The sequence below is a fragment of the Eleutherodactylus coqui genome, chromosome 3 (genome assembly GCF_035609145.1).
Source record: "Eleutherodactylus coqui strain aEleCoq1 chromosome 3, aEleCoq1.hap1, whole genome shotgun sequence".
NCBI lineage: Eukaryota > Metazoa > Chordata > Amphibia > Anura > Eleutherodactylidae > Eleutherodactylus > Eleutherodactylus coqui.
The window spans coordinates 237805449-237831483 of record NC_089839.1 but is presented as its reverse complement, the minus strand read 5'-3'; the positions used below and the strand labels follow the sequence as shown (position 1 = coordinate 237831483).

The window sequence follows — 26035 nt, the reverse complement described above, 5'->3', positions numbered from 1 at the left end:
TATATCCTATCAAAAATTTGTACAGTATGTTTGGACATATTTGAGATATTACAGTTGAAAATGTGAAAAAATGACAATTTTTTCAAAATTTTTCCGATATTAGTACTTTTAATAAATATACACAAATTATATCGGTCTATTTTTACAACCAAAATGAAGTACAACGTGTGGCGAAAAAGCAATGTCAGAATCATTTGGATATGCAAAACCTTTACGGAGTTAAGGGCAGAGGGGTGACGGATGGCACCAGAAGAGTACTCAATCTCTTGGCGGGCATGGAGTCGAGTCGAGCGCCTTCTCTCCTCCTTTCCCTGGATGCAGAGAAGGCGTTCGATAGACTCCATTGGGGCTTCGCATTCGCTACTTTGGAAAAGTTTGGTATTGAGAGAGGCTTGCTGAGAGCGATTAAGGCTCTATATACTGCGCCATCAGCCATAGTACTTATAGATGAAGCATTGTCTAGCCCCTTTCAGATAACAAATGGAACAAGGCAAGGCTGCCCCCTCTCCCCTCTCTTATTCATAATGGTTATGGAACCCATGGTGGAGCTAATTAGAAACTCCCCGAATATTAGAGGCTTCTCGGTGGCAGACAGCACAAAATCGGACTATACGCCAATGACGTGCTTCTGACAATCTCTAACCCATTAAGCTCTTTGAGGGAGATACAGGATATTACCTCATCTTTTGGCAAGGTCTCGTACTATAAGTTGAACGTAAACAAACCCAAATACTAGGTATTAATATCCCCCCATCATTAAAAGAAGCCATTCAAGCAGAGTTCAACTTCCAATGGCAGACATCGATCCCGTATTTTAGGAATAATCCACAATCTAAGAGATAGAACAGCACTCCCAGGGTTAACTTAAAATAAAACCATTCTTTATTCCTCAGTAAAAAAAAGTTACGACGTTTCGATCATGTCTCTGATCTTTATCAAGCATAGGGGTGATGCAGACAGCACCCTCTTATACACAGAGAATCAAATCACAAATAGCCAATGAACTTACATTTAGACATCATTAACCCACCTCCAGACCTTGGAATTGGACAAGGAGTGTGCAGCACAGCCCTTTATGTTAATTAAAGGTAATAACTAGAGATAAGCGAGCACCAAAATGCTCGGGTGCTCGTTGCTCGAGACGAGCTTTCTGCGATGCTCGAGGGTTCGTTTCGAGTAACGAACCCCAATGAAGTCAATGGGCGACTCGAGCATTTTTGTATATCGCCTATGCTCGCTAAGGTTTTCATTTGTGCAAATCTGCAAAACCTACGAAAGTGATGGAAACGACACAGATACGGATAGGGCAGGCGAGGGGCAACATGCAGGGCTGCATCTCAGGTTCCCAGGTATCACTATTAAGCCACAATAGCGGCAAGAGTGCCCCCCCCCCCCAACAATTTTTACTTTGGACAAACCCTCATTAACAAGGCACACCTTAGCTAAGCACCACACTACCTCCAACCAAGCACAATCACTGCCTGCGGGACACACCGCTGCCTCTTCTCCTGGGGTACATGCTGCCCAACCCCCCGCATGACCCTGCGTCTGCAGCGCACACAAAAGTGTCCCTGCGCAGCCTTCAGCTGCCCTCATGCCACACGCTCGCTTCATAGCTACACCACCCTCATGTCTATTTCCATAGCTGAGGCTACGTGAGAGGAAATACATGTTGGCTGCGGCCCACAGTCCATGCCCTAGACATTCTTGTTTTTTTTTTATTACTGCCAGGCAGGTACAACTCCGCTATGGCAAGTCTGTGTGCACCCGCAGCATGGGTGGCTAGCAGGAACACACAGACGGTACATCAAGAAATCCCATTGCGGTGCCCTGGATAGCTGGGGTTACTTACGTGAGAGAAAATACATGTTGGCCTCGGCCCACAATCCATGCCCTAGTCAGTTGGGTTTTTTTGGGGGGCCAGATAGGTAGAACACCGTGATACACAGACCCCAGTAATATTCCTGTAGCAAAGATATTAGCTGAACCCAGTAACAGTTATGTGGCAGAAGTCTAGGGAGACCCCAGTAAAATTTCTGTAGTAACAGTATAGACAGACCCCAGTAACATTTCATTAGCAGAAGTATAGGCAGACCCCTGTAACATTTATGTAGCAGCAGTATTGGCAGACTCCTGTAACATTTGTGTAGCAGTAGTTCAGGCAGAGCCCAGTATTTGTAACATTTCAGTAGTAAGCGTATAGACAAACCCCAGTAACATTTCTGTTGTAACAGTATAGACGGAGCCGAGTAACATTTCTGTAGTAACAGTATAGGTAAACCCCAGTAACATTTATGTAGCAGCAGTATTGGCAGACCCCAGTAACATCCTTGTGGCAGCAGTATAGGCAAACCCCTGTAAAATTAACGTGGCAGCAGTATAGGCAGATCCCAGTAACATTCTTGTGGCAGCAGTACAGGAAGACCCCTGTAACTTTCTTGTAGCAGAGGTATAGGCAGGCAGACCCCAGTAAAATTTATGTAGTAATAGTATAGGCCAACCTCTGAAACATTGGGATACCATGAGCGTAGGCGAAGGCTGGAAAAATTAGTTGGATAAGAGTGTAGGCGTGGGCCCCAAAAATGAGTGTACCAAGAGTACAAGTATACCTCTTAAAAATTTATCAACCGAGAGGGCAAGGAAAATCCACAAACATTTTTTTTAAAGATACAGCTCACTGTTGCTTAATTTGTAACAGACCCTGGTGGCAGCCCTGTCGAAATAATTGGTTCACGTTACAGTCTCAATACTTTTGAAACTTGGAAAAATTGTTTAAAAAAATTGGTAGATGTAGATGAGCCTTTTGGTCCAAAGAAAAATTGGCCGTTCAGCGCGATGACATGTTGTTTCTGGAGGAGGAGTAGCAGGAGGAGGACTAATGTCAGAGACAGATTGGCAAAGCTAAATGCCCCATTTTACCGGTGACAGAGAAGAGTGCTTTTATCTGCGGTTGCAGCAAAAAGAATCTTTAGGTTCCGCTGCTCTCCGCTGGTGGAGAAGAGAAGTCTGGGGAAATCGAGGCTTTGTTCATCTTTATGAATGTAAGCATGTCGGCACTGTCAGTTGACAGGTGGGTACGCTTGGCCGTGATGATTCCCCCAGCTGCACTAAACACCCTCTCTTACAAGACACTAGCGGAAGGGCAAGCCAGTACCTCCAGGGCATACAGCGCAAGTTCGTGCCACGTGTCCAGCTTTGACATCCAATAGTTGTATGGAGCAGAGGCATCATGGTGGACAAAAGGAATAAAAAAGGGTTTGGGGCATGTCAAAAGCAAAAGAAAAGTGAAAAATGCTATAGAACATTTTCAAGATGAAAATGGTGAATTGGTTAAAAATGATGTTGAGAAGGCCAAATGTTTAAATTCATATTTTGGATCTGTTTTCTCTCAGAAAGTAGATGTAACATGAACCGATCTTCTCTGTACTACTGGGGAAATAAAAGACTGAAGGCTACCTATAAGCAGAGAGATGGTGAGGACACTTAGCTAACTTAAATTAATTCAAGTATCCAGGTTTAGATGAATTACATACTAAAAGAAGCAGCAGAGGTAATTGCTGAACCACTTGCCATAATCTTTCAATATATTTGGAGAACAGGAGAAGTCCCAGAAGATTGGAGAAGGGCAAATGTTGTCCCTATCTTCAAAAAAAGGGAAAAGAAGGACCCTGGAAACTACAGGCCTCTGAGCCTGATTTCTATAACCGGGGAACATATTTAAACAAATTATTAAAAGGCTTGGGTATACTAATAAATGACAGACTTAACATGAGTCAACAGTGTGATGGAGCAGCTAAAAGGCAGACACAATTCTGGGATGTATAAAGAGAAGCGTAGAGTCTAGATCACGTGAGATAATTATCTCCCTCTACTCTTCCTTGGTCAGACTTCATCTGAAATACTGTGTCCAGTTCTGGGCACCCTAATTAAAAAAAAAGAAATTGACGAACTGGAGCAAATGCAGAGAAGAGTTACCAAGATTGTGAGCAGTCTGCAAACCATGTCCTCTGAGGAACAGTTAAAGGATCTGGGAATATTTAGCTTGCAAAACGAAGGCTGAGAGGAGACTTAATAGCTGTCTACAAATATCTGAAGGGCTGTCACAGTGCAGAGAGATTAGCCCTATTCTCATTTTAACAAGGAAATACTAGAAACAATGGGATGAAGCTGAAAGGGACAAGACACAGATTAGATACTAATTTCTGACAATGAGGGTGATCAATGAGTGGAACAGGTTGCAATGGGAGATGGAGTTTTCCTTCATTGGAAGTCTTCAAATGAAAGATGGACAGACATCTGTCTGGGATAATTTAGTGAATTCTGCATTGAGCAAGGGGTTGAACCAGATTACCCGGGAGGTTTCTTCTAATTCTAGGATTCTATGAAAATCAAGCTTTCAGTAAACATACAGTACAATAAGACATCCTGAGGCAACTAGTCATTGTTGAATCATTAGCTTCAATGGTAGATTATAATAGAGCTGGCCGCCTGAGGCCCGAGTCTTCATGACCATCCACCAACTAGAACTGCCCACCAACTGTTATTGTATACATGTAGTAAACTGATTTCTGGCACTCTGTCCATGTAGTAAACTTGCATATATGCATAAATTTGGATCTAGTATCGTATCTACGCAGTATGCTTGATTCTTGTATCATATATTTCAAGTAAGCTTGGTTGTGGTATTCTATCTTTATAGTAAGCTTGATTCTGTTACTGCATCCATGTAGTAAGCTTGGTTATACTATCATGTCTGTGTAGTAAGCCCAGTAATGTTATAATATCTATGTAGTAAGCATTGTATCTATGTAGTAAGCTTGGTTCTGTTTTTGATATCTAGGCGGTTATCTAGTATCTATCTTTGCAGTATGCCTGGCTCTGGTATCATATCTATGTAATAAGCTCAGCTGTGGTACCATATCAATATAGTAAGCTTCACTCTGTTATTGCATCAATGCAGTAAACCCAGTTCTGCTTCCATACATCTGTAGTAAGCTTGGTTCTGTTTTTCAATCTCATGTATAGATGTAGCAGTGCCATGCTTCAAGCCGTGACTTTTTAGATGTGTTAGCGGTGTTACGTCAGTAGTAAGCTTGGTTTGTTTAAGGTAAATATGCAGTAAGCTTGGTTCTTGTATCAAATCTATGCTGTAAACTTGGTTCTGTTATGGTATATCTTTGCAGTAAGCTTCTGATTATTTTAAAACTTTAGACTGGTAGAGGGTCCACAATCTTCATATAATTTAGAGACCAAGGTAGACTTAAAGGGGTTGTCCCGCGCCGAAACGGGTTTTTTTTTTTTTCAACCCCCTCCCCCGTTCGGCGCGAGACAACCCCGATGCAGGGACGTACAGAAAGCTCACCGGAGCGCTTACCTTAATCCCCGCGCTCCGGTGACTTCTATACTTACCTGTGAAGATGGCCGCCGGGATCCTCTGCCTCCGTGGACCGCAGCTCTTCTGTGCGGTCCACTGCCGATTCCAGCCTCCTGATTGGCTGGAATCGGCACGTGACGGGGCGGAGCTACACGGAGCCCCATAGAGAACAGGAGAAGACCTGGACTGCGCAAGCGCGGCTAATTTGGCCATCGGAGGGCGAAAATTAGTCGGCACCATGGAGACGAGGACGCTAGCAACGGAGCAGGTAAGTATAAAACTTTTTATAACTTCTGTATGGCTCATAATTAATGCACAATGTATATTACAAAGTGCATTAATATGGCCATACAGAAGTGTATAGACCCACTTGCTGCCGCGGGACAACCCCTTTAATCTACATCTGATTACAACCATCATTCCTTGGTGGCAACAAAAATAAATAGTGACAACCTGTGTACATATGGCTATGGCCTAACACTTACCATTCGTGAAGCATTTTGGATATTGCAGCTTTCCTTGTTGACAAGCAGTTCTCATCTGTGTGCCAGGAGGAGCTTCATGTCCAGGTTTACAGGCAAATTCTATTTCTTCACCATGTTTACTGTAAAGCTTTTTATAATCTCTCCATCTTAGCTGTATCCTATTTTCTTCCATGTCCTTTTCCTTTGCAGTACATGGCTCTGTAACAATAAATGAGCGTTTTTATTCTACTTTAATTTCATTTTATGTATTCAAAGCAAAATGTCCAGTAATCAGATCCCTTCCAATAGTATTTAAAATATTGCAATATGTACAATGACATATACTGTTTATAGTCTTCCCCTGGACTTTGCAGTTGAAAATTGTTCCACAACTGTCATAAAAATATGGCAAAGTGAGAGAATGACTGTGTAAAAATGTTCATCCATTTCAAACCCTCAAAATAGTGAAATACACTCATTGTCAAAAACTTAGGCACCTAGAAGGAGTTGTCAGAATGGTATAAAACTTTCTTTGTGTGATTGTAACATGGATATAAGTAAGTGATTACAATATCAGAGAAAAAGGATATTTTTTAATGAAAAACTGAACACTTGAAGGGAGGTTCTAGTACACTGTTGGCCTCTAGCTTGGATGCAAGATGTTATGTGGGCGAGCACGGAGGCATACAGGTTCTGTATGGTATCCTGCAGCATATCAGTCCACATTTGCTGTAACATTAGCCTGCTGGAAAATGCCTCTTGGAAGCCCTGCCATTGAAGGCAACACATGTGACTGCAGGATTTCCTGAACATATCGCTGAGCTGTCATTATCCCTTGTATCTCCACTGGAGGTGACCAACTGTCATATGCAGTGTCCCCCCAGATCATCACTCAGAAGAAGGGGCAGTGTGCCACTCCTCAGTAAAAGCAGGTGTCATGGCACCTGTTAAGTTTCAGGCTGCAATAAGTGTGTATATTTCTTATGTTATTTGGACTATTGAACCTTATTAGAAAACTGTACCTATGGTGTGTAGTGCCAAAATCAAGTATCATAATGGAAGCAATACTAAATTATGTTGAGATAAAAACAGAAAGTCAGCAGAAATACACTATAATGAGATATCAATAGCCTGACTGCAGCGATTTCCTTATCTAGGCGAGCCTTAAGACTTTGAGACTGTTTTGTCAGCAGATGTCAATAAGCCTTATGATTAGAGATGAGCGAGCACACTCGTCCGAGCTTGATTCTCGTTCGAGTATTAGGGTACTCGAGATGCTCGTTACTCGAGACGAACACCACGCGGTACTCGAGTTAATTGCATTTCCCTTCCCTGCATGTTTAGCGCCATTTCCTAGCCAATAAACATGCAGGGAAGGCATTGCCACTTCCTGCTGTGACGTGCCAGCCCTCTGCCTGCCAACAGCAGTAAGTAGATGGGCTGATCGGGTGACCGCCGTGTACTTAAAATGGTCCTGCCCGCGGCTCGCCTCAGACGCATGCCGGCAGACGTTTGGGAAAGTGCTGCTGCTGATATATGGACAGTGTTAGAGTAGGATCCTGTCGTCAAGTACCCAAACGGTCCTTCTTAGGGCTACTTCTCATAGTGTGCATTACTGTTGTGGCTGGCTGGGAGCAGTAGTGCACCATTTTTTTTTAAGCATCTAGGGTTTTGCATGGTTCTTCACGTTACCCAGGAAACAGGACGTGGAGGTGACCATATTGCAATCTTTTTACGGATTTTTGCACTTCGAATTGAATAATCAAGTTGTGCCCTATTAACTTTTCAATTTAGGATGTAAAGAATCTTTGTGGCAACTTTCAAGTTTGTATGAAACAGAGAAGTTAGAGAATTAGTAATGAGTCATTGAATAATAATGAACCGCCAGCCCCATTGAAAACATGTTGGAACCCCTGAATGAGACAGCATCCCATCCCTGCAGGGCTGAGGGGATCCCCTGCTGCAGCTGTCACAGCAGCAACAGGGAATCATGATGTTCTTCCATTGTTTTCAATGGGGCCAGCACTGCAGCCACCGGCTCCATTGAAATCAATGGGCAATATCGCAAAAAAAAAAAGGAAAAGCTGCAATTTGTCTTTCACGCAGCATCACAGAAGTGAAAATATCACAAATAAGAATAAAACCATTGAAAATTATTGGTTTCATATTAATGCGTTTTCACTCACTCTCGCATCACAAGAAAATCGTGCAATTTTCTCACCAGTATGAAGGAGATGTAAATGCTATACAAACAAGCAGTTCTCACCTTCAAGCCTGCTCTCACTTCTGCAAAACAGAGCTATTTTGTTACTATCATATACTTAAGGCTTCACAATCCCAAACAATTATTTAACACTTCTAACTCTCTCCTCCATCCTCCAGTACATTTATTATCTATTATTCACATGCTGTGTAGATTTAAAACGCCAGGGGGAGCCCAGGGTGCAGTTCCAATGTGGTTCACTTTTTGAGGTGCAGGGCTACCTGCCGAACTATTATGGCATCATTAATAGGTTGCTGGCCTGCATGGTGCACTACATGCATCAGAAGGCCTGCCACTTTGTATCCACTGTGTGTGGGAGTATACACCAAGCAGCTACCCCTCTCTATATTAAGAGGATGCGTGAGTGGCTGTTTAATCGGTGTCCCTCACAGGTGTAATTAGCTCCCTCATTTGGTAGTCTGCTACCTGCATGATGAGAGGATGCAGCTATCTGCCCTTCTTAGTCAGTAAGTATATGGCCATTTTCTGTGATCCCCTTCTGTGACATATTTCCAGTACAGCATTCGAAATCTCAGCTGAAAGTTATCTCTTATTGGTGCTTCATAAAAGTCCTAACAAGGTAATTATGCCTCCAAATGGGTTAGCTTTATGCATAGCCTATGTATTCTTAATTATTTTACCCAAATACTGGAGTTTTTCAAACTTTTGTTTCTCCATTTCCTTCCTTATATCTGCTTAAGATATACACAAGTGCAACAAAACAAAGTTGATAAGAATTATCTATAAATATGTGTGACTTGGTTCAATATCACTTGCAGACCTGCCCAATTATCTGGATTTTCCAGGAGACACTAGGGTTTGTTCAGGGCTTTCTCTCTCAGTCACCTGGTCCCCTCACCTAGCAACATGGATTCCTACTCTACTCCCTGGTCATCTGTCAGAGAAAAAAAACAAAAACACTCTACTCACTTCTTTCTCTCATGCCATCAGCTTCAGTCACTGTCCTTTCAGTACTCTGGTCAATTTCTGGTCTGGTCACATGATCTGACCATGTGACTACTGCAAACCATGTGACCGGCTGCCAGGAGGAAAGCAAGAACTACTAGGACAGTGAAAGGAGAAGCTGAATCAAGTAGCCAAGAGGCGAGTATAGTCATATTTTTTATTTTGCAGCATGGGGGCTACAAGAGGAATCTTATTACTGTTGGGAGTGGCACAAAAGGGGAATCCTATTACTGTAGGGGGTGGCACAGGGCAGATCCAATACTGTGGGGGATACAAATAAGGAAATGAGCAGCGCCTCTGATATGGCCATCTACTGTTGTGTTCAAATAAAATGATGGGGACTTACCTGGTGCTCAGCAGGAGCTTCCGGTGAGGGGCTGCCCGCTAGCACCTCCTTGTCCCAGTTATCCTTGAATGTATAGTTGCTGTGTTCTCAGTCCCGTCTGAATCCAGAGATCTGAAGATTCGCTTGGAGCAAAAGGCCCACTGGATGGCGGGCCCTCTAGTATATAGCCAAATGGAAGAACAGCAAAAGCCTTCGTGCTCACTAGTCCGGGAAAGGAATCCACGTCGGTAGTATAGTAGGCTAAATTAGCCAAAGTTTAATGAAACCATACAATGTGTTTCGATGCGATAATTCTGCCTTTCTCAAGTATAAAAATATATGGTATATACACATCTATATATACATAACAGAAGTGAACACTTACTAATCTGAGGCTTCTCCATGCCATTTCGGACACTGGCATCAGCGGGCGTGACGTCATTCCAAGGGGTGTGAAGACGAGTGATCAAACTAGTCTTCATCCCCAGTGGAACGCAGTGTGCGTTTCAAAGGCTGTGGAGTGATGCATGTGCTTCAAGAGAACGGGTGATGTCACTCCATAGCCAACAGCACTCTCAGCGGGGAAATAAAAAACCTCCACAAAATCAAATAATGTTTAAATAATCCATAATCATATGGGTTATACTATTAATACAGGAATGTTCATAAAATATTACAATATCAATGTTATCATTATATTTAGATAATTAAAATCTCTTTATCTCATCGGGAAGGGGATGGGGAGAAGAAATCATTCCCATAGATATCATATATAGTACATAATAATTTATAATAATTGAATTATCAGATTATTTCTCAAGAGATAGTTAGTATCATTAAATTCTCCAGTAAAAAGTAAGTAATAATTGTTATACACAGATTTCATCCAATAGGTATAAATATAGATGTACTAATAACATGGTAAAAATGATAAAAAAAGAAGAAGGATGTCTTTTTTATATTTTTAAAATCAGGGATTGTCCCATAGGGTTCATGCTATATGTCGGGGGAATAAATAAAAATTATTCTTCTAGTGGATGTAAAATTACAGGAACACTAAATAATTAAATATTTGATGCTATATTTTCTCTAAAACGTCCTTAAGGCCATTAGGCATTAATGTATCCATTCTGAAAAAACAAAACATCTGCTTGTTTTTTGATTCGGAGAAAGATTGTGTTTCGATATGTTCCAGGGGTGTAACTTGGAGGTCGGAAGGGTCGTTGTCGTGACATAAAGAAAAATGACGGGAATCTCTATGTTTTGGATATTTGTTCCTAATGTTGGATTTATGCTTGGAAATACGCGTCCATAGAGTGTTTTTGGTACTCTCCACATATTTCTTGCCAAAAGGGCATTCTAATAAGTATATGATGTAATTTGTTCCGCAGTTCATTGGTTGTTTTAAGATAATTAGTTATTCTTTCTGTTGTTTTGAATAGATTTTGATTTCTTTTCTCTTGTGTTCTATATGTTGACAGCATTTACATCTGTTCTTCCAACATTTATAGGCAACCGATGGAATAGGTCGGATTATATTCTGCATGTTTTTTTCTTTAATTTCTTATATCTTTTAGGGCCTGAGGGTGCTAGTATGTTTTGTTTTCCTGAAGATCGTTTTCAGCCTGTCGGTTAACTCTTTTCTCAAATAAGGATCTTTCATCAGGATTTCCCAATTCTGTTTTTATATCTTTTTAATGCATTTGTGTTCCTCACTATATTTTGTTATGAATGCCATTTTGTATGATTTATGGCAAATATTTTCTAGAATTTTTGTTTTTATTTATATTTTTACTCCTTTCTTCTTCTTTATTCTGGTGTCTTTGTCCTTGTTGTTGTTTTTCTCTCCTTTGTTCTTTTTCGTCTTGTAACATAGCAGGATCTTCAAGGATTTTTTCAGATGCAGGTTTGATAAGATTCTCCGATTAATTATTTTCTTTGAATAGTTTATTGAGGATGAATGCTTGTTCTTTAAAACTTTCTATGGAATTGTGGTTTCTTTTGATCCTTTTTAGTTGGTCATACGGTATATTTAGTTTCCACTGTTTAAGGTGACAACTGTGAAAATCTAAATAACTGTTAGTATCCACTTTTTGGAAATATGTCTTTGTTATAATTCTGTCTAGGGCATTGGATAGTTCAAGGTCTGAAAATATTGTTCCTTCCTTTCTGATATTTTCTGTGGAGTGTAAGTTACATGTATTGTTATTCAAGTGTTCAATGAATTCTTTCAGATCATTTTCTTCTCCATCCCATATCACTAAAAATGTTGACAATGAATCTTTGAAAAAAAATAATGTGTTCATAGAATGGTAGAGTTGGAAGGCAGCTCCAGGGTCCTCTGGTCCAACCCCCTGCTCTGCGCAGGATTCACTAAATCATCCCAGACAGATATTTGTCCAGCCTTTGTTTGAACACTTCCATTGAAGGAGAACTCACCACCTCCTGTGGTAACCTGTTCCACTCATTGATCCCCCTCACTGTCAGAAAGTTTTTTTCTAAAATCTAATTTGTGTCTCCTCTCTTTCAGTTTCATCCTATTGCTTCTAGTTTTTCTTTGTGCAAATGAGAATAGGGCTGATCCCTCTGCAGTGTGACAACCCTTCAGATATTTGTAGAGAGCTTTTAAGTCTCCCCTCTGCCTTCTTTTTTGCAAGCTAAACATTCCCAGATCCTTTAACCGTTCTTCATGGGACATGATTTGCAGACCGCTCACCATCTTGGTAACTCTTCTCTGAACTTGCTCCAGTTTGTATATATCTTTTTTAAAGTGGAGTGTCCAGAACTGGATACAGTATTCCAGATGAGGTCTAACTAAGGAAGAGTAGAGGGGGATAATAACCTCACGTGATCTAGACTCTATGCTTGTCTTAACACATCCCAGAATTCTGTTTGCCTTTTTAGCTGCTGCATCACATTGTTGACTCATGTTCAGCCTATGATATATTAGTATACCCAAGTCTTTTTCACATGTGCTGCTGCTTAGCTCAACGCCTCCCATTCTGTATGTACTTTCTTCATTTTTCTTGCCCAGATGTAGGACTTTGCATTTCTCCTTGTTAAATACCATTCTGTTAGTTTCAGCCCACTGTGCAAGTTCTTCTAGATCTTTTTGAATACTCTCTCCCTTCCCTAGTGTTAGCTATCACTCCTAGCTTTGTGTCGTTGGCAAATTTGATCAGTTTCCCATCAATTCCCTCCTCCAGATCATTTATAAGGACAGAGCCTTGTGGTACCCCACTTGATACATTCTTTCACTTGGATGTGCAGCCATTTACGACCACTCTTTGAGTACGATCACTCGGCCAGTTGTGAATCCACCTAACAGTTGCCTTGTCAATCCCATATTTCGTCATTTTTTCAATAAGTATGGTATGAGATACTTTGTCAAATGCTTTGCTAAGGTCAAGATAAACTATATATACCGCATTTCCCTGATCAAACCAGTCGGTGATACTCTCATGGAAGGAAATTAGATTAGTCTGTTTGCTACAAACCCATGCTGGTTCTGGTTAATTACTCCATTTTCATCCAAGTACTTGCATACAGGCTGTTTAATAATTTGTTCAAAGATCTTTCCCGGTATAGAAGATGTTCATCTTTAAAATATTCCCGTTCAAATTCCCCATAAAAAGGTTCACAAAGCTGTGTGCAGTTCCAAGAATTTTTTGAAAAAAGTTTTTTTGTGCGTGAAATAGTTATTTGTTAACGTAAAATATATGGATTCTAAAATAAATTCCCTCTGGTTTGATAGCATTAGTGGATCCTCAATTAAAAATGATTTCTACAGCTTGCAAGCCCAATTTTTCTGGTATGTTGTAGTATAGTGAGTCTACGTTGAGTGTACACCATCTGAATGTATTTTTTCATTTGACATCTTTCAATAACTCTAATAAATGCCCTGTGTCTTTAAGGTGCGATTGTAATGTAGTGATGTATCTCTGGAGTTGTCAATCTATGTATTCAGAGAGGTTGCTGGTGGCAGAATTCCTACCTGTGATTATGGGTAGGCCTTGGTGGTAAGGTATATCCAGATGAGGGATGTAAATATATTTGGCTTCTGATTTATAAAGGGTATTGGATGATAATGCTTGATTAATCAGACGTTGTAGATTAGTGCATATTTCCTCTGTGGGATTTTTTTCCAGTTCTTTGTAGTAATTCTTATCCTCTAAAATCCTTAAACATTTTTGGTTGCATTGAGTATAGTCCGTTATTACAATCCTACCACCCCTGTCTGTTTTTTTGATGACTATCTGATTAGCTAATTCCCTCAATGGAAATTGCTATGTTTTTGTTAAAATTCATTTTCCTGTTTTTTGGTTGTTTGTCACACATCGCCGTTAATTCTTTTAAAATAAATTTTCATAAAATAATTCAATGTATTGTCCCTTTGTCTCTGTCAGAAAAATATGCTTCTTGGTTTTAAATCCAATGTTATGGGGTCCTGCAGTATAAACTCAGTGTTGTTCGATTTTTCTTCCCTCTCTTTTGATTTTCCTGATTCTTGATTGATGATGACGAAATATCTATTTAGTGTTAGTTTTCTGATATAATCATTTACATCCACAAATAGATCAAATAGTTTTGAATGTTGTGAGGGACAAAATGATAGTCCTTTTGCAAGGAGTTCTACTTCTTTTCTGCGTATTATATATTGTGAGATATTGAAGATGCCCCATTTTTTTGCTTCATCTGCATTTAATTCTTCATTTGAAAAATTGAACATCTTAGGAGAGAAGGCTGACTTTACCACTTAGAATCAAGAATGCCATCCGTAGGATCCATACAAATTTAGAAGAAATCAGTTTGTCTGATATTCCGCCGACATTGGAGGACTTTTCGGCAGATGAGTCGGCAGCAGCCGCGGCTCCATTGAAAACAATGCGTGCATTCCCAATGGTGCACGCATGTCCTATCTTTGCAGGCACATGCCTGTAAAGTACGGACATGTGCACACACAATAGAGTTCGCAATGCTGCAAATAGAAGCGTGTTTTTGTGTGTGCGTATGTACGCACAAAAACACGCTCGTGTGAAGCCACCCTCAGTGTGTGATGCAATTATTTTCTGAGAGCCAAAGACATTTGGGCCACAAACTCCACAGAGGCTAGACATATATTTGGAAGATGTCATGAAGATCTGGAGTGGACAGAGAAGAAAAAAAAACAAGTAGAGGATGTTACCTCTAAGTTACTCAGTGTCATTGCGTACTCTGATTCCTTCACATCAGTATTTCACTCACATATAAGGTCTGCAGCATTCTAGTTTTCTATAATATACCTCTCAGCTTGTCCTTAATGCTGTTAAAGTCACACTGAGAGTTGTAGTTTCACATTGTAGAAACTTTTAAATTATGCAATATTAATATAATATACAATTATTCCAATATTGTTCGGTGTTCTAAATATACCAAAGCATTATTGCCAATCTAAGTATGCAACACAACTTGAACACATTGTCTTTAGTTCTTTTGCTCTATCCCACTCTTGTTCTCTCACGGTTTGTTATTCTCTCTAGGTTAACTAAGTCCATTAGCTTAGCCACACCATCTAGGTCAGCCACACCGATCACCCTGTGAAAGGCTCTCCCAGGCTGACACCTCAGAGAGAGCTATCTACAAGCTCACCACTCCAACAGTTTTCTTGGTGGTCCCACTGACATATCTCTTCATACCAAGACTACGGATACTCGATTCTGTGAAGGGCAGGAGATGCAAAAACACATGGTAGGTAGACACCTTTTGTCTATCTTATTATTGCCCCTTTTTTTCTACACATGACTCATAGTTAGAGATGAGCGAACATACTTGTCCGAGCTTGATGCTCGGGCGAATATTAGGGTGTTCGGGATGCTCGTTATTCGTAACGAGCACCACGCGATGTTCAGGTTACTTTCATTTTCTTCCCTGATAAATTTGCGCGCTTTTCTGGCCAATAGAAAGACAGGGAAGGCATTACAACTTCCCCCTGCAACGTTCAAGCCCTATACCACCCCCCTGCAGTGAGTGGCTGGCGAGATTAGGTGTCACCCGAGTATTAAAATCTGCCCCTCCCGCGGCTCGCCACAGATGCGGTCTGACATAGTTTAGGGAAAGTGTTGTTGATGCCGGAGCTGCTATAGGGAGAGTGTTAGGAGTGGTTTTAGGCTTCAAGAACCCCAACGGTCCTTCTTAGGCCATAGAAATCGCAGATCGCACCTATGTGCGATCTGCGATTTCTGTTCTCTTCTCTATATGTGCTCAATGGGGCCGGCGGCAGCAGCGCCGACCCCATTGAGAACATATAGAAGACAAATCATTCTTCTCTGCCACAGCTGTAACAGCTGTGGCAGAGAAGAACGATGTTTGCCCATTGAATTCAATGGAGCCGGCAATACAGCCGACTCCATTGAAAGCAATGGGCTGCCGGCGATCGCGGGATGAATTGTCGGGAAGGGCTTAAATATATAAGCCCTTCCCTGCAATTCATCCAGAAATGTGTTACAATAAAAATATATACCGGCATATAAGGCGACGGGGCGTATAAGACGACCCCCCAACTGTCACCTTATACGTCGGGAATACAGTGGAGCAAAGAATAAAAATCATTACTCACTTCTCCTGGTGTTCTGCGGTGCTCCTGCAGGCTGTCGCTCCCTCCTGGTTCCCGGCAGAGCATTGCTTTCTCTACGAAGGGCTTTAAATCCCCGCCTCCAGAAACACACGTGCCTTCAGCCAATCACAGCCAATGACAATGATGTCATTGAATGGCTGTGATTGGCTGAAGGCACGTGTGTTTCTGGAGGCGGGGATTTAAAGCCCTTCGTAGAGAAAGCAATGCTCTGCCGGGAACCAGGAGGGAGCGACAGCCTGCAGGAGCATCGCAGAACGCCCGGTGAAGTGAGTAATGATTTTTATTCTTTGCTCCACTGTATTCCCGGCGTATAAGGTGACAGTTGGGGGGTCGTCTTATACGCCCCGTCGCCTTATACGCCGGTATATATTTTTATTGTAACACATTTCTGGATGAATTGCAGGGAAGGGCTTATATATTTAAGCCCTTCCCGACAATTCATCCCGCGATCGCCGGCAGCCCATTGCTTTCAATGGAGTCGGCTGTATTGCCGGCTCCATTGAATTCAATGGGCTAACATCGTTCTTCTCTGCCACAACTGTTACAGCTGTGGCAGAGGAGAACGATCTTTATGCTGACAGTGGGGGGGGGGGCACTCTTGCCGCTATTGTGGCTTAATAGTGGGACCTGGGAACTTGAGATGCAGCCCAACAGGTAGCCCCTCGCCTGCCCTATCCGTTGCTGTGTCGTTCCCATCACTTTCTTGAATTGCCAAGATTTTCACACATGAAGACCTTAGCGAGCATCGGCGATATACAAAAATGCTCCGGTCGCCCATTGACTTCAATGGGGTTCGTTATTCGAAACGAACCCTCGAGCATCGCGATAATTTCGTCCCGAGTAACGAGCACCCGAGCATTTTGGTGTTCGCTCATCTCTACTCATAGTCCAGGACAAAAGTAAGCAACATAAGACTGGGAATTTCCTTCTTTTGGGTCAATTTTATGTTCGACTATTTATGTTTTAGGTGCATGAGTGCAAGGTTTATTGAGATAAGCTGAAACTTATTAATGCCATTGAGAACAAAGACTAATCCATGTTGTTCTGGTGGCTTGACCGCAAGGGTCTTGATAGAGAAATCTAGTCCCTTTAAAAATGCCTGATGTATCTAAGACTTCAGTAGGGTCATGCTGACCTTTTAAAAGCCCTCATCTAATTATAACATAGTACAATTTCTTGGAATTATAGAGACACAATGGTTATCTTCATTTCAACATCTTAGCCTGGGAAGATTATTTTTCTACCAAGAATGTATTTATCCATATACCATGATTTTGTCATACTTGTAAGACAGCCTATTTCTATACGTATTGTACCACCTTCTTTTATCCATCTATAAAAGATGATGAGGGACGGTTCTCTGACTCTGAGCTGTTAACCCTTTGTCAGATGCAGAACAATTTGTGTCATCTGTTTCTTATAAAGGGTGTCTTCATACAAGACTCTTATTTTAACTCTACCTGATCTGAAGTATTTCTTTAACAGTCTCATGGACACCCCTGGTTCTCAGTCCTGATACTCGTTTAGGATTGTGAGGGATGATGTGAAGAGGTGCAGCAGAAGCATCCACAAATCGCCACCAGGGCAACTAAAACATATGTCTTGTCTGTATTGTAATAATTTGTGAATACTATGCGTGTAGTGTGTTACTCCGAAGTGAGGATGATGGGTCATTGAAAATAATGAACATACACAATCAGCCATCTCTCCTCTCTAGGGTCCCTATTGTGAAGGGAGTACATTTTATCTTATATTTAATTGTGACAGGCAGTTACCACAAAAATGCCATATTCAGGTTATGGACCTAGGTTATGGTAGTGAATACAATTCTATGACTTATAATTACTGTATTTGTTCACTACAGACAGTAAGAGACTGTAGTGGGACTGTTATAACTTGGTGACATATACTATAATGCACAACTCCAATACACCTGCAGGAAGCACAGTAAATTGCACACCATTACACTAGCTCATGCAGTTCCTCATCTTAGGGCTCTATATATGCAGTAGGAGGGCATTCTGAGAAGATTGCGTGTACAACAAAAAATAAAGTTGACACACTACTAGAGATGAGCGAGCACCAAAATGCTCGGGTGCTCGTTACTCGGGACGAACTTTTCGCGATGCTCGAGGGTTCGTTTCGAGTAACGAACCCCATTGAAGTCAATGGGCGACCCGAGCATTTTTGTATTTCGCCGATGCTCGCTAAGGTTTCCTTGTGTGAAAATCTTGGCAATTCAAGAAAGTGATAGGAACGACACAGCAACGGATAGGGCAGGCGAGGGGCTACATGTTGGGCTACATCTCAAGTTCACAGGTCCCACTATTAAGCCACAATAGCGGCAAGAGTGGGCCCCCCCCCCCCCTCCCAAAAACTTTTACTTCTGAAAAGCCCTCATTAGCATGGCATACCTTAGCTAAGCACCATACTACCTCCAACAAAGCACAATCACTGCCTGCATGACACTCCACTGCCACTTCTCCTGGGTTACATGCTGCCCAACCGCCCCCCCTCCCCCCCACAGCGCACACCAAAGTGTCCCTGCGCAGCCTTTAGCTGCCGTAATGCCTTACCACCCTCATGTCTATTTAGAAGTGCGTCTGCCATGAGGAGGAACCGCAGGCACACACTGCAGAGGTTGGCACGGCTAGGCAGCGACCCTCTTTAAAAGTGGCGGGGCGATAGCCCACAATGCTGTACAGAAGCAATGAGAAATAGAATCCTGTGCCACCGCCATCAGGAGCTGCACACGTGGGCATAGCAATGGGGAACCTATGTGTCACACACTATTCATTCTGTCAAGGTGTCTCTGCATGCCCCAGTCAGACTGGTAATATGTACCTTAACAGTAAGCGTGTTGGTGGTAATGTGGTGGTGACTGCGGACCTAGTAGCGCAGTTTTATTTTGTTGGTTTTCGGAATGTGGCCAGGATTAAGTGGGCCTTGGCGGGGGGATGGTGGGGGGTCTCTCTTGTAGTGTCGGTAAAGGTGAAATTCTTGGACTGCCACCAGACGAACCAATGCAAAGGCATTTGCCAAGAATGTTTGTTTTCCCTGTTGGAGGAGGAGGGGGATGTTTTTGAGGCACTACGTGTCCTCTACACGTGTCCGTGGTTATATGCACCTTTACAGTAACCGCGTTGGTGGGAAATGGCCTCGCCACCATCATGTCTTTGGGAAGCCTCTGTTTCCACACCCCAGAGACATACCATTAGCAGCGGTATAGGCAGAGCCCAGAATTCGTAGCATTTCAGCCGTAGCATTAGGACAGGCCCCACTAACATATCACTAGCAGCATTATAGCGGGAGCGCAGTCTTCGTTCCATGTCAGCAATAGTAGCACTCAAGACAGGCCCCACTAACATATCACTAGCAGCATTATAGCGGGAGCGCAGTCTTCGTTCCATGTCAGCAATAGTAGCACTCAAGACAGGCCCCACTAACATATCACTAGCAGCATTATAGCGGGAGCGCAGTCTTCGTTCCATGTCAGCAATAGTAGCACTCAAGACAGGCCCCACTAACATATCACTAGCAGCATTATAGCGGGAGCGCAGTCTTCGTTCCATGTCAGCAATAGTAGCACTCAAGACAGGCCCCACTAACATATCACTAGCAGCATTTTAGTGGGAGCGCAGTCTTCGTTCCATGTCAGCAATAGTAGCACTCAAGACAGGCCCCAGTAACAATTCCGAAGCAGCAGTATAGTGGGAGTGCAGTCTTTGTTCCATTTCAGTAGCTGCAGTATAGCCAAGGCCCAAGTTACATTTATGTAGCTAAAGTGTAGGCCAACCCCACACACACTTCTGTACCATGAGTGCAGGTGAAGAACATACAAATTGCTATGATTACACTGTAGGTGAGGGCCCCAAAAAATTGGTGTACCAACAGTACTAATGTACCTCAGTAAAAATTGGCCATGCCCAACCAAGATGGCAGGTGAAACCCATTAATCGCTTTGGTTAATGTGGCTTAAGTGGTAACTAGGCCTGGAGGCAGCCCAGTTTAACGAAAAATTGGTTCAAGTTAAAGTTTCAAGGCTTTTAAGAGCATTGAAACATATAAAAATTGTTTCGAAAAATTAGATGAGTGAGCCTTGTGGCCCTAAGAAAAATTGCCCGTTCAGCGTGATTACCTGAGGTTTCAGGAGGAGGAGCAGGAGGAGGAGGAGGAATATTAGACACAGATTGATGAAGCAGAAATGTCCCCGTTTTGGATGGTGAGAGAGAACGTAGCTTCCATCCGCGGGTGCAGCCTACGTATTGCTTACGTATCGCTGCTGTCCGCTGGTGGAGAAGAGAAGTCTGGGGAAATCCAGGCTTTGTTCATCTTGATGAGTGTTAGCCTGTCGGCACTGTCGGTTGACAGGCGGGTACGCTTATCTGTGATGATTCCCCCAGCCGCACTAAACACCCTCTCCGACAAGACGCTAGCCGCAGGACAAGCAAGCACCTCCAGGGCATACAGCGCTAGTTCAGGCCACGTGTCCAGCTTCGACACCCAGTAGTTGTAGGGGGCAGAGGCGTCACCGAGGATGGTCGTGCGATCGGCTACGTACTCCCTCACCATCCTTTTACAGTGCTCCCGCCGACTCAGCCTTGACTGGGGAGCGGTGACACAGTCTTGCTGGGGAGCCATAAAGCTGGCCAGGCCCTTAAAGACTGTTGCACTGTCTGGGCTGTACATGCTGCTCGATCTACGCACCTCTCCTGCTACCTGGCCCTCGGAACTGCGCCTTCTGCCACTAGCGCTGTCGGATGGGAATTTTACCATCAGCTTGTCCGCCAGGGTCCTGTGGTATAGCAACACTCTCGAACCCCTTTCCTCTTCGGGAATGAGACTGGGAAGGATCTCCTTATAGCGTGGGTCGAGCAGTGTGTACACCCAGTAATCCGTAGTGGCCAGAATGCGTTGAATGCGAGGGTCACGAGAAAGGCATCCTAACATGAAGTCAGCCATGTGTGCCAGGGTACCTGTACGCAACACATGGCTGTCCACACTAGGAAGATCACTTTCAGGATCCTCCTCCTCCTCCTCCTCCTCCTCAGGCCATACACGCTGAAATGATGACAGGCAAGCAGCATGGGTACCGTCAGCAGTGGGCCAAGCTGTCTCTTCCCCCTCCTCCTCATCCTCCTCATGCTCCTCCTCCTCCTCCTCCTGAACGCGCTGAGATATAGACAGGAGGGTGCTCTGACTATCCAGCGACATACTGTCTTCCCCCGGCTTTGTTTCCGAGCGCAAAGCGGCTGCCTTTATGGTTTGCAGGGAAGTTCTCAAGATGCATAGCAGAGGAATGGTGACGCTAATGATTGCAGCATCGCCGCTCACCACCTGGGTAGACTGATCAAAGTTTCGAAGGACCTGGCAGATGTCTGCCAACCAGGGCCACTCTTCTGAAAAGAATTGAGGAGGCTGACTCCCACTGCGCCGCCCATGTTGGAGTTGATATTCCACTATAGCTCTACGCTGCTCATAGAGCCTAGCCAACATGTGGAGGGTAGAGTTCCACCGTGTGGGCACGTCGCACAGCAGTCGGTGCACTGGCAGATTAAAGCGATGTTGCAGGGTGCGCAGGGTGGCAGCGTCCGTGTGGGACTTGCGGAAATGTGCGCAGAGCCGGCGCACCTTTACGAGCAGGTCTGACAAGCGCGGGTAGCTTTTCAGAAAGCGCTGAACCACCAAATTAAAGACGTGGGCCTGGCAGGCACGTGCGTGAGGCTGCCGAGCTGCAGAGCCACCACCAGGTTACGGCCGTTGTCACACACGACCATGCCCAGTTGGAGGCTCAGCGGTGCAAGCCAACGGTCCGTCTGCTCTGTCAGACCCTGCAGCAATTCGTGGGCCGTGTGCCTTCTATCTCCTAAGCTGAGTAGTTTCAGCACGGCCTGCTGACGCTTGCCCACTGCTGTGCTGCCACGCCGCGCGACACCGACTGCTGGCGACGTCCTGCTGCTGCTGACACATCTAGATTGCGAGACAGAGGTTGAGGAGGAGGAGGAGGAGGAGGGTGCTTTAGTGGAAGAAGCATACACCGCCGCAGATACCACCACCGAACTGTGGCCCGCAATTCTGGGGGTGGGTAGGACGTGAGCGGTCCCAGGCTCTGACTCTGTCCCAGCCTCCACTAAATTCACCCAATGTGCCGTCAGGGAGATGTAGTGGCCCTGCCCGCCTGTGCTTGTCCACGTGTCCGTAGTTAAGTGGACCTTGCCACTAACCGCATTGGTGAGGGCGCGTACAATGTTGCGGGAGACGTGGTCGTGCAGGGCTGGGACGGCACATCGGGAAAAGTAGTGGCGACTGGGAACTGAGTAGCGCGGGGCCGCCGCCGCCATCATAGCTTTGAAGGACTCCGTTTCCACAACCCTATACGGCAGCATCTCAAGGCTGATAAATTTGGCTATGTGGACGGTTAACGATTGAGCGTGCGGGTGCGTGGTGGCGTACTTGCGCTTGCGCTCCAACACTTGCGCTAGCGACTGCTGGACTGTGCGGTGCGAGACATTGCTGGATGGGGCCGAGGATAGCGGAGGTGAGGGTGTGGGTGCAGGCCATGAGACGGTTGTGCCTGTGTCCTGAGAGGGAGGTTGGATCTCAGTGGCAGGTTGGGGCACAGGGGGAGAGGCAGCGGTGCAAACCGGAGGCGGTGAACGGCCTTCGTCCCACCTTGTGGGGTGCTTGGCCATCATATGTCTGCGCATGCTGGTGGTGGTGAGGCTGTTGGTGGTGGCTCCCCGGCTGATCTTGGCGCGACAAAGGTTGCACACCACTGTTCGTCGGTCGTCAGGCGTCTCTGTGAAAAACTGCCAGACCTTAGAGCACCTCGGCCTCTGCAGGGTGGCATGGCGCGAGGGTGTGCTTTGGGAAACACTTGGTGGATTATTCGGTCTGGCCCTGCCTCTACCCCTGGCCACCGCACTGCCTCATGCAACCTGCCCTGCTGATGCCCTTGCCTCCCCCTCTGAAGACCTGTCCTGAGTAGGCGTTGCACACCAGGTGGGGTCAGTCACCTCATCGTCCTGCTGCTCTTCCTCCGAATCCTCTGTGCGCTGCTCCCTTGGACTTACTGCCCTTACTACTACCTCACTGCAAGACAACTGTGTCTCATCGTCATCGTCCTCCTCACCCACAGAAAGTTCTTGAGACAGTTGGCGGAAGTCCCCAGCCTCTTCCCCCGGACCCCGGGAACTTTTGAATGGTTGGGTATCAGTGACGATAAACTCCTCTGGTGGGAGAGGAACCACTCCTGCCCAACCTAAGCAGGGGCCCGAGAACAGTTCCTGGGAGTGTTCCCGCTCCTGAGCAGGTGTCATTGTAGTGGAGTGAGGAGGCTGGGAGGAAGGAGGAGCAGCAGAAAGAGGATTCGGATTTGCAGCAGTGGACGGCGCAGAACTGTGGCTGGACGATAGGTTGCTCGAAGCACTTTCTGCCATCCAGGACAGGACCTGCTCACACTGCTCATTTTCTAATAAAGGTCTCCCACGTGGACTAATTAATTGGGCGATGAATGTGGGGACGCCAGAAACGTGCCTCTCTCCTAATCGCGCAGCAGTCGGCTGCGACACACCTGGATCAGGAGCTCGGCCTGTGCCCACACCCTCACTTGGGCCTACGCGTCCTCGGCCACGTCCACGTCCTCTAGGCTTACCCCTACCCCTCAGCATGCTGTATTACCAGTGATTTGATTTCCCAGGCAGGAAATAAATTGGCGCAAGCCTGCAGGCCAAATATAATTTCTTTTCCTTTTTAGCAAAGGGAAGACCCCACTGCGTATATTCAATGAACAAGAAGTTTAATATCTGTGGTGTGGCCCTCAAAAAGTGACACACAACTTCAGTGTAGCAGAGTTATTAACTCTAGCAGAGCAGGTATTTGCCAGTCAGGAAAGACAATGGCGCAAGCCTGCAGTAAACCGTAGCTGGTTGCGTCTGATTTTTGTACGTTGTCCACGCAGCACACACGTACACGGAGACCTTAGGACTGACACAGGCTGGCCAAATATAATTTGTTGTCCTTTTTAGCAAAGGGAAGACCCCACTGCGTATATTCAATGAACAAGAAGTTTAATATCTGTGGTGTGGCCCTCAAAAAGTGTCACACAACTATAGTGTAGCAGAGTTATTAACTCTAGCAGAGCAGGTATTTGCCAGTCAGGAAAGACAATGGCGCAAGGCTGCACTCAACCGTAGCTGGTTGCGTCTGATTTTTGTACGTTGTCCACGCAGCACACACGTACACGGAGACCTTAGGACTGACACAGGCAGGCCAAATATAATTTCTTTTCCTTTTTTGCATAGGGAAGCACCCACTGCGTATATTCAATGAACAAGAAGTTTAATATCTGTGGTGTGGCCCTCAAAAAGTGTCACACAACTATAGTGTAGCAGAGTTATTAACTCTAGCAGAGCAGGTATTTGCCAGTAAGGAAAGACAATGGCGCAAGGCTGCACTCAACCGTAGCTGGTTGCGTCTGATTTTTGTACGTTGTCCACGCAGCACACACGTACACGGAGACCTTAGGATTGACACAGGCTGGCCAAATATAATTTTTTGTCCTTTTTAGCAAAGGGAAGGACCCACTGCGTATATTCAATGAACAATAACTTTTAGAACTGTAGTGTGGCCCTCAAAAAGTGACACACAACTTTAGTGTAGCAGAGTTATTAACTCTAGCAGAGCAGGTATTTGCCAGTCAGGAAAGACAATGGCGCAAGCCTGCAGTAAACCGTAGCTGGTTGCGTCTGATTTTTGTACGTTCTCCACGCAGCACACACGTACACGGAGACCTTAGGACTGACACAGGCTGGCCAAATATAATTTTTTGTCCTTTTTAGCAAAGGGAAGGACCCACTGCGTATATTCAATGAACAATAACTGTGTTGTGGCCCTGCCTACACAATTCTGCCCCTGTAGTATCAATGGAGGGTGCAATGCTCTGCACAGATGATTTTTAGAAAAAAAAAAATATGCAACACTGCTAACAGCAGCCAGCACAGTACTGCACACGGTTAAATTTGGCCCTAGAAAGGACCGTTGAGGTTCTTGAAGGCTACACTCACTCCTAACACTCTCCCTGCCTATACACCACTTCTGTCCCTAATGCCGGGTGCAATGCTCTGCACTGCCGATTTTGAGAAAACAAAAAAAAAAAAACACTGCTAGCAGCAGCCTGCACACAGGTAGATGTGGCCCTGAGAAGGACCGTTGGGGTTCTTGAAGCCTACACTGACTCCTAACGCTCTCCCTACAGCAGCACCAGCACGATAGTACTTTCCCTCAGCTAACTCACAAGGCATGTGTGGCGAGCCGCGGGAGGGGCCGACTTTTATACTCGGGTGACATCTGATCGCCCCAGCCACTCACAGCAGGGGGGTGGTATAGGGCTTGAACGTCACAGGGGGAAGTTGTAATGCCTTCCCTGTCTTTCAATTGGCCAGAAAAGCGTGCTAACGTCTCAGAGAGGAAACTGAAAGTAACCGGAACACCGCGTGGTACTCGTTACGAGTAACGAGCATCCCGAACACCCTAATATTCGCACGAATATCAAGCTCGGACGAGTACGTTCGCTCATCTCTACACACTACCTTACCAGTATTGACCCATTAGACCATGTTCACAGTGGTGACTGATGACATTCTTCTTTCTGTTGGACACTAGTAAAGGGAGCACTAACAGAAGATGCATTGGCAATTCTTTTCAAAGCTTGTATACTATGGTGTTGCTAAATCGTAGAGGAGGTTAGTGAGTTGGAACAGTCCTGTTAGTATATTCTGTATGAACAGTAGTGTGTTTGAGATGAGTTTCAAGTACATTGACCCCAAGTGTTTAGAGAGATTTGTCTGCATATTTATAGGAATTCTCATCCTAGTACTCCGAGTAGGATGCAGAGCAGTCAAGAATCAGCACAAAGGTTATTTCTCAGCTAGAATTCTCTAAGAATCTCTCAGAGACAATACAAACCAGGATTATTCTTGGATAGATGGTAACTGGCTTGGATATAGGGTTATTTCACCTGGGTATGAGG

At 44.5% G+C, this 26035-nt stretch overlaps 1 protein-coding gene across 4 annotated transcripts in view; it reads right to left on the bottom strand.

Moving 5' to 3' along the window:
* LOC136621574 (complement factor H-like) overlaps positions 1-26035 on the bottom strand; it is a 1208893-nt gene that overhangs the window by 756591 nt on the left and 426267 nt on the right. For 3 of the 4 annotated variants that reach the window (XM_066597134.1, XM_066597132.1, XM_066597133.1), the window contains one exon: positions 5860-6057. The exons of the other annotated variant lie outside the window; for it this stretch is intronic. In XM_066597134.1, coding sequence (XP_066453231.1) covers positions 5860-6057 — 198 coding nt within the window. The remainder of the gene's footprint in view (positions 1-5859; positions 6058-26035) is intronic. 4 annotated transcript variants of the gene reach the window in all.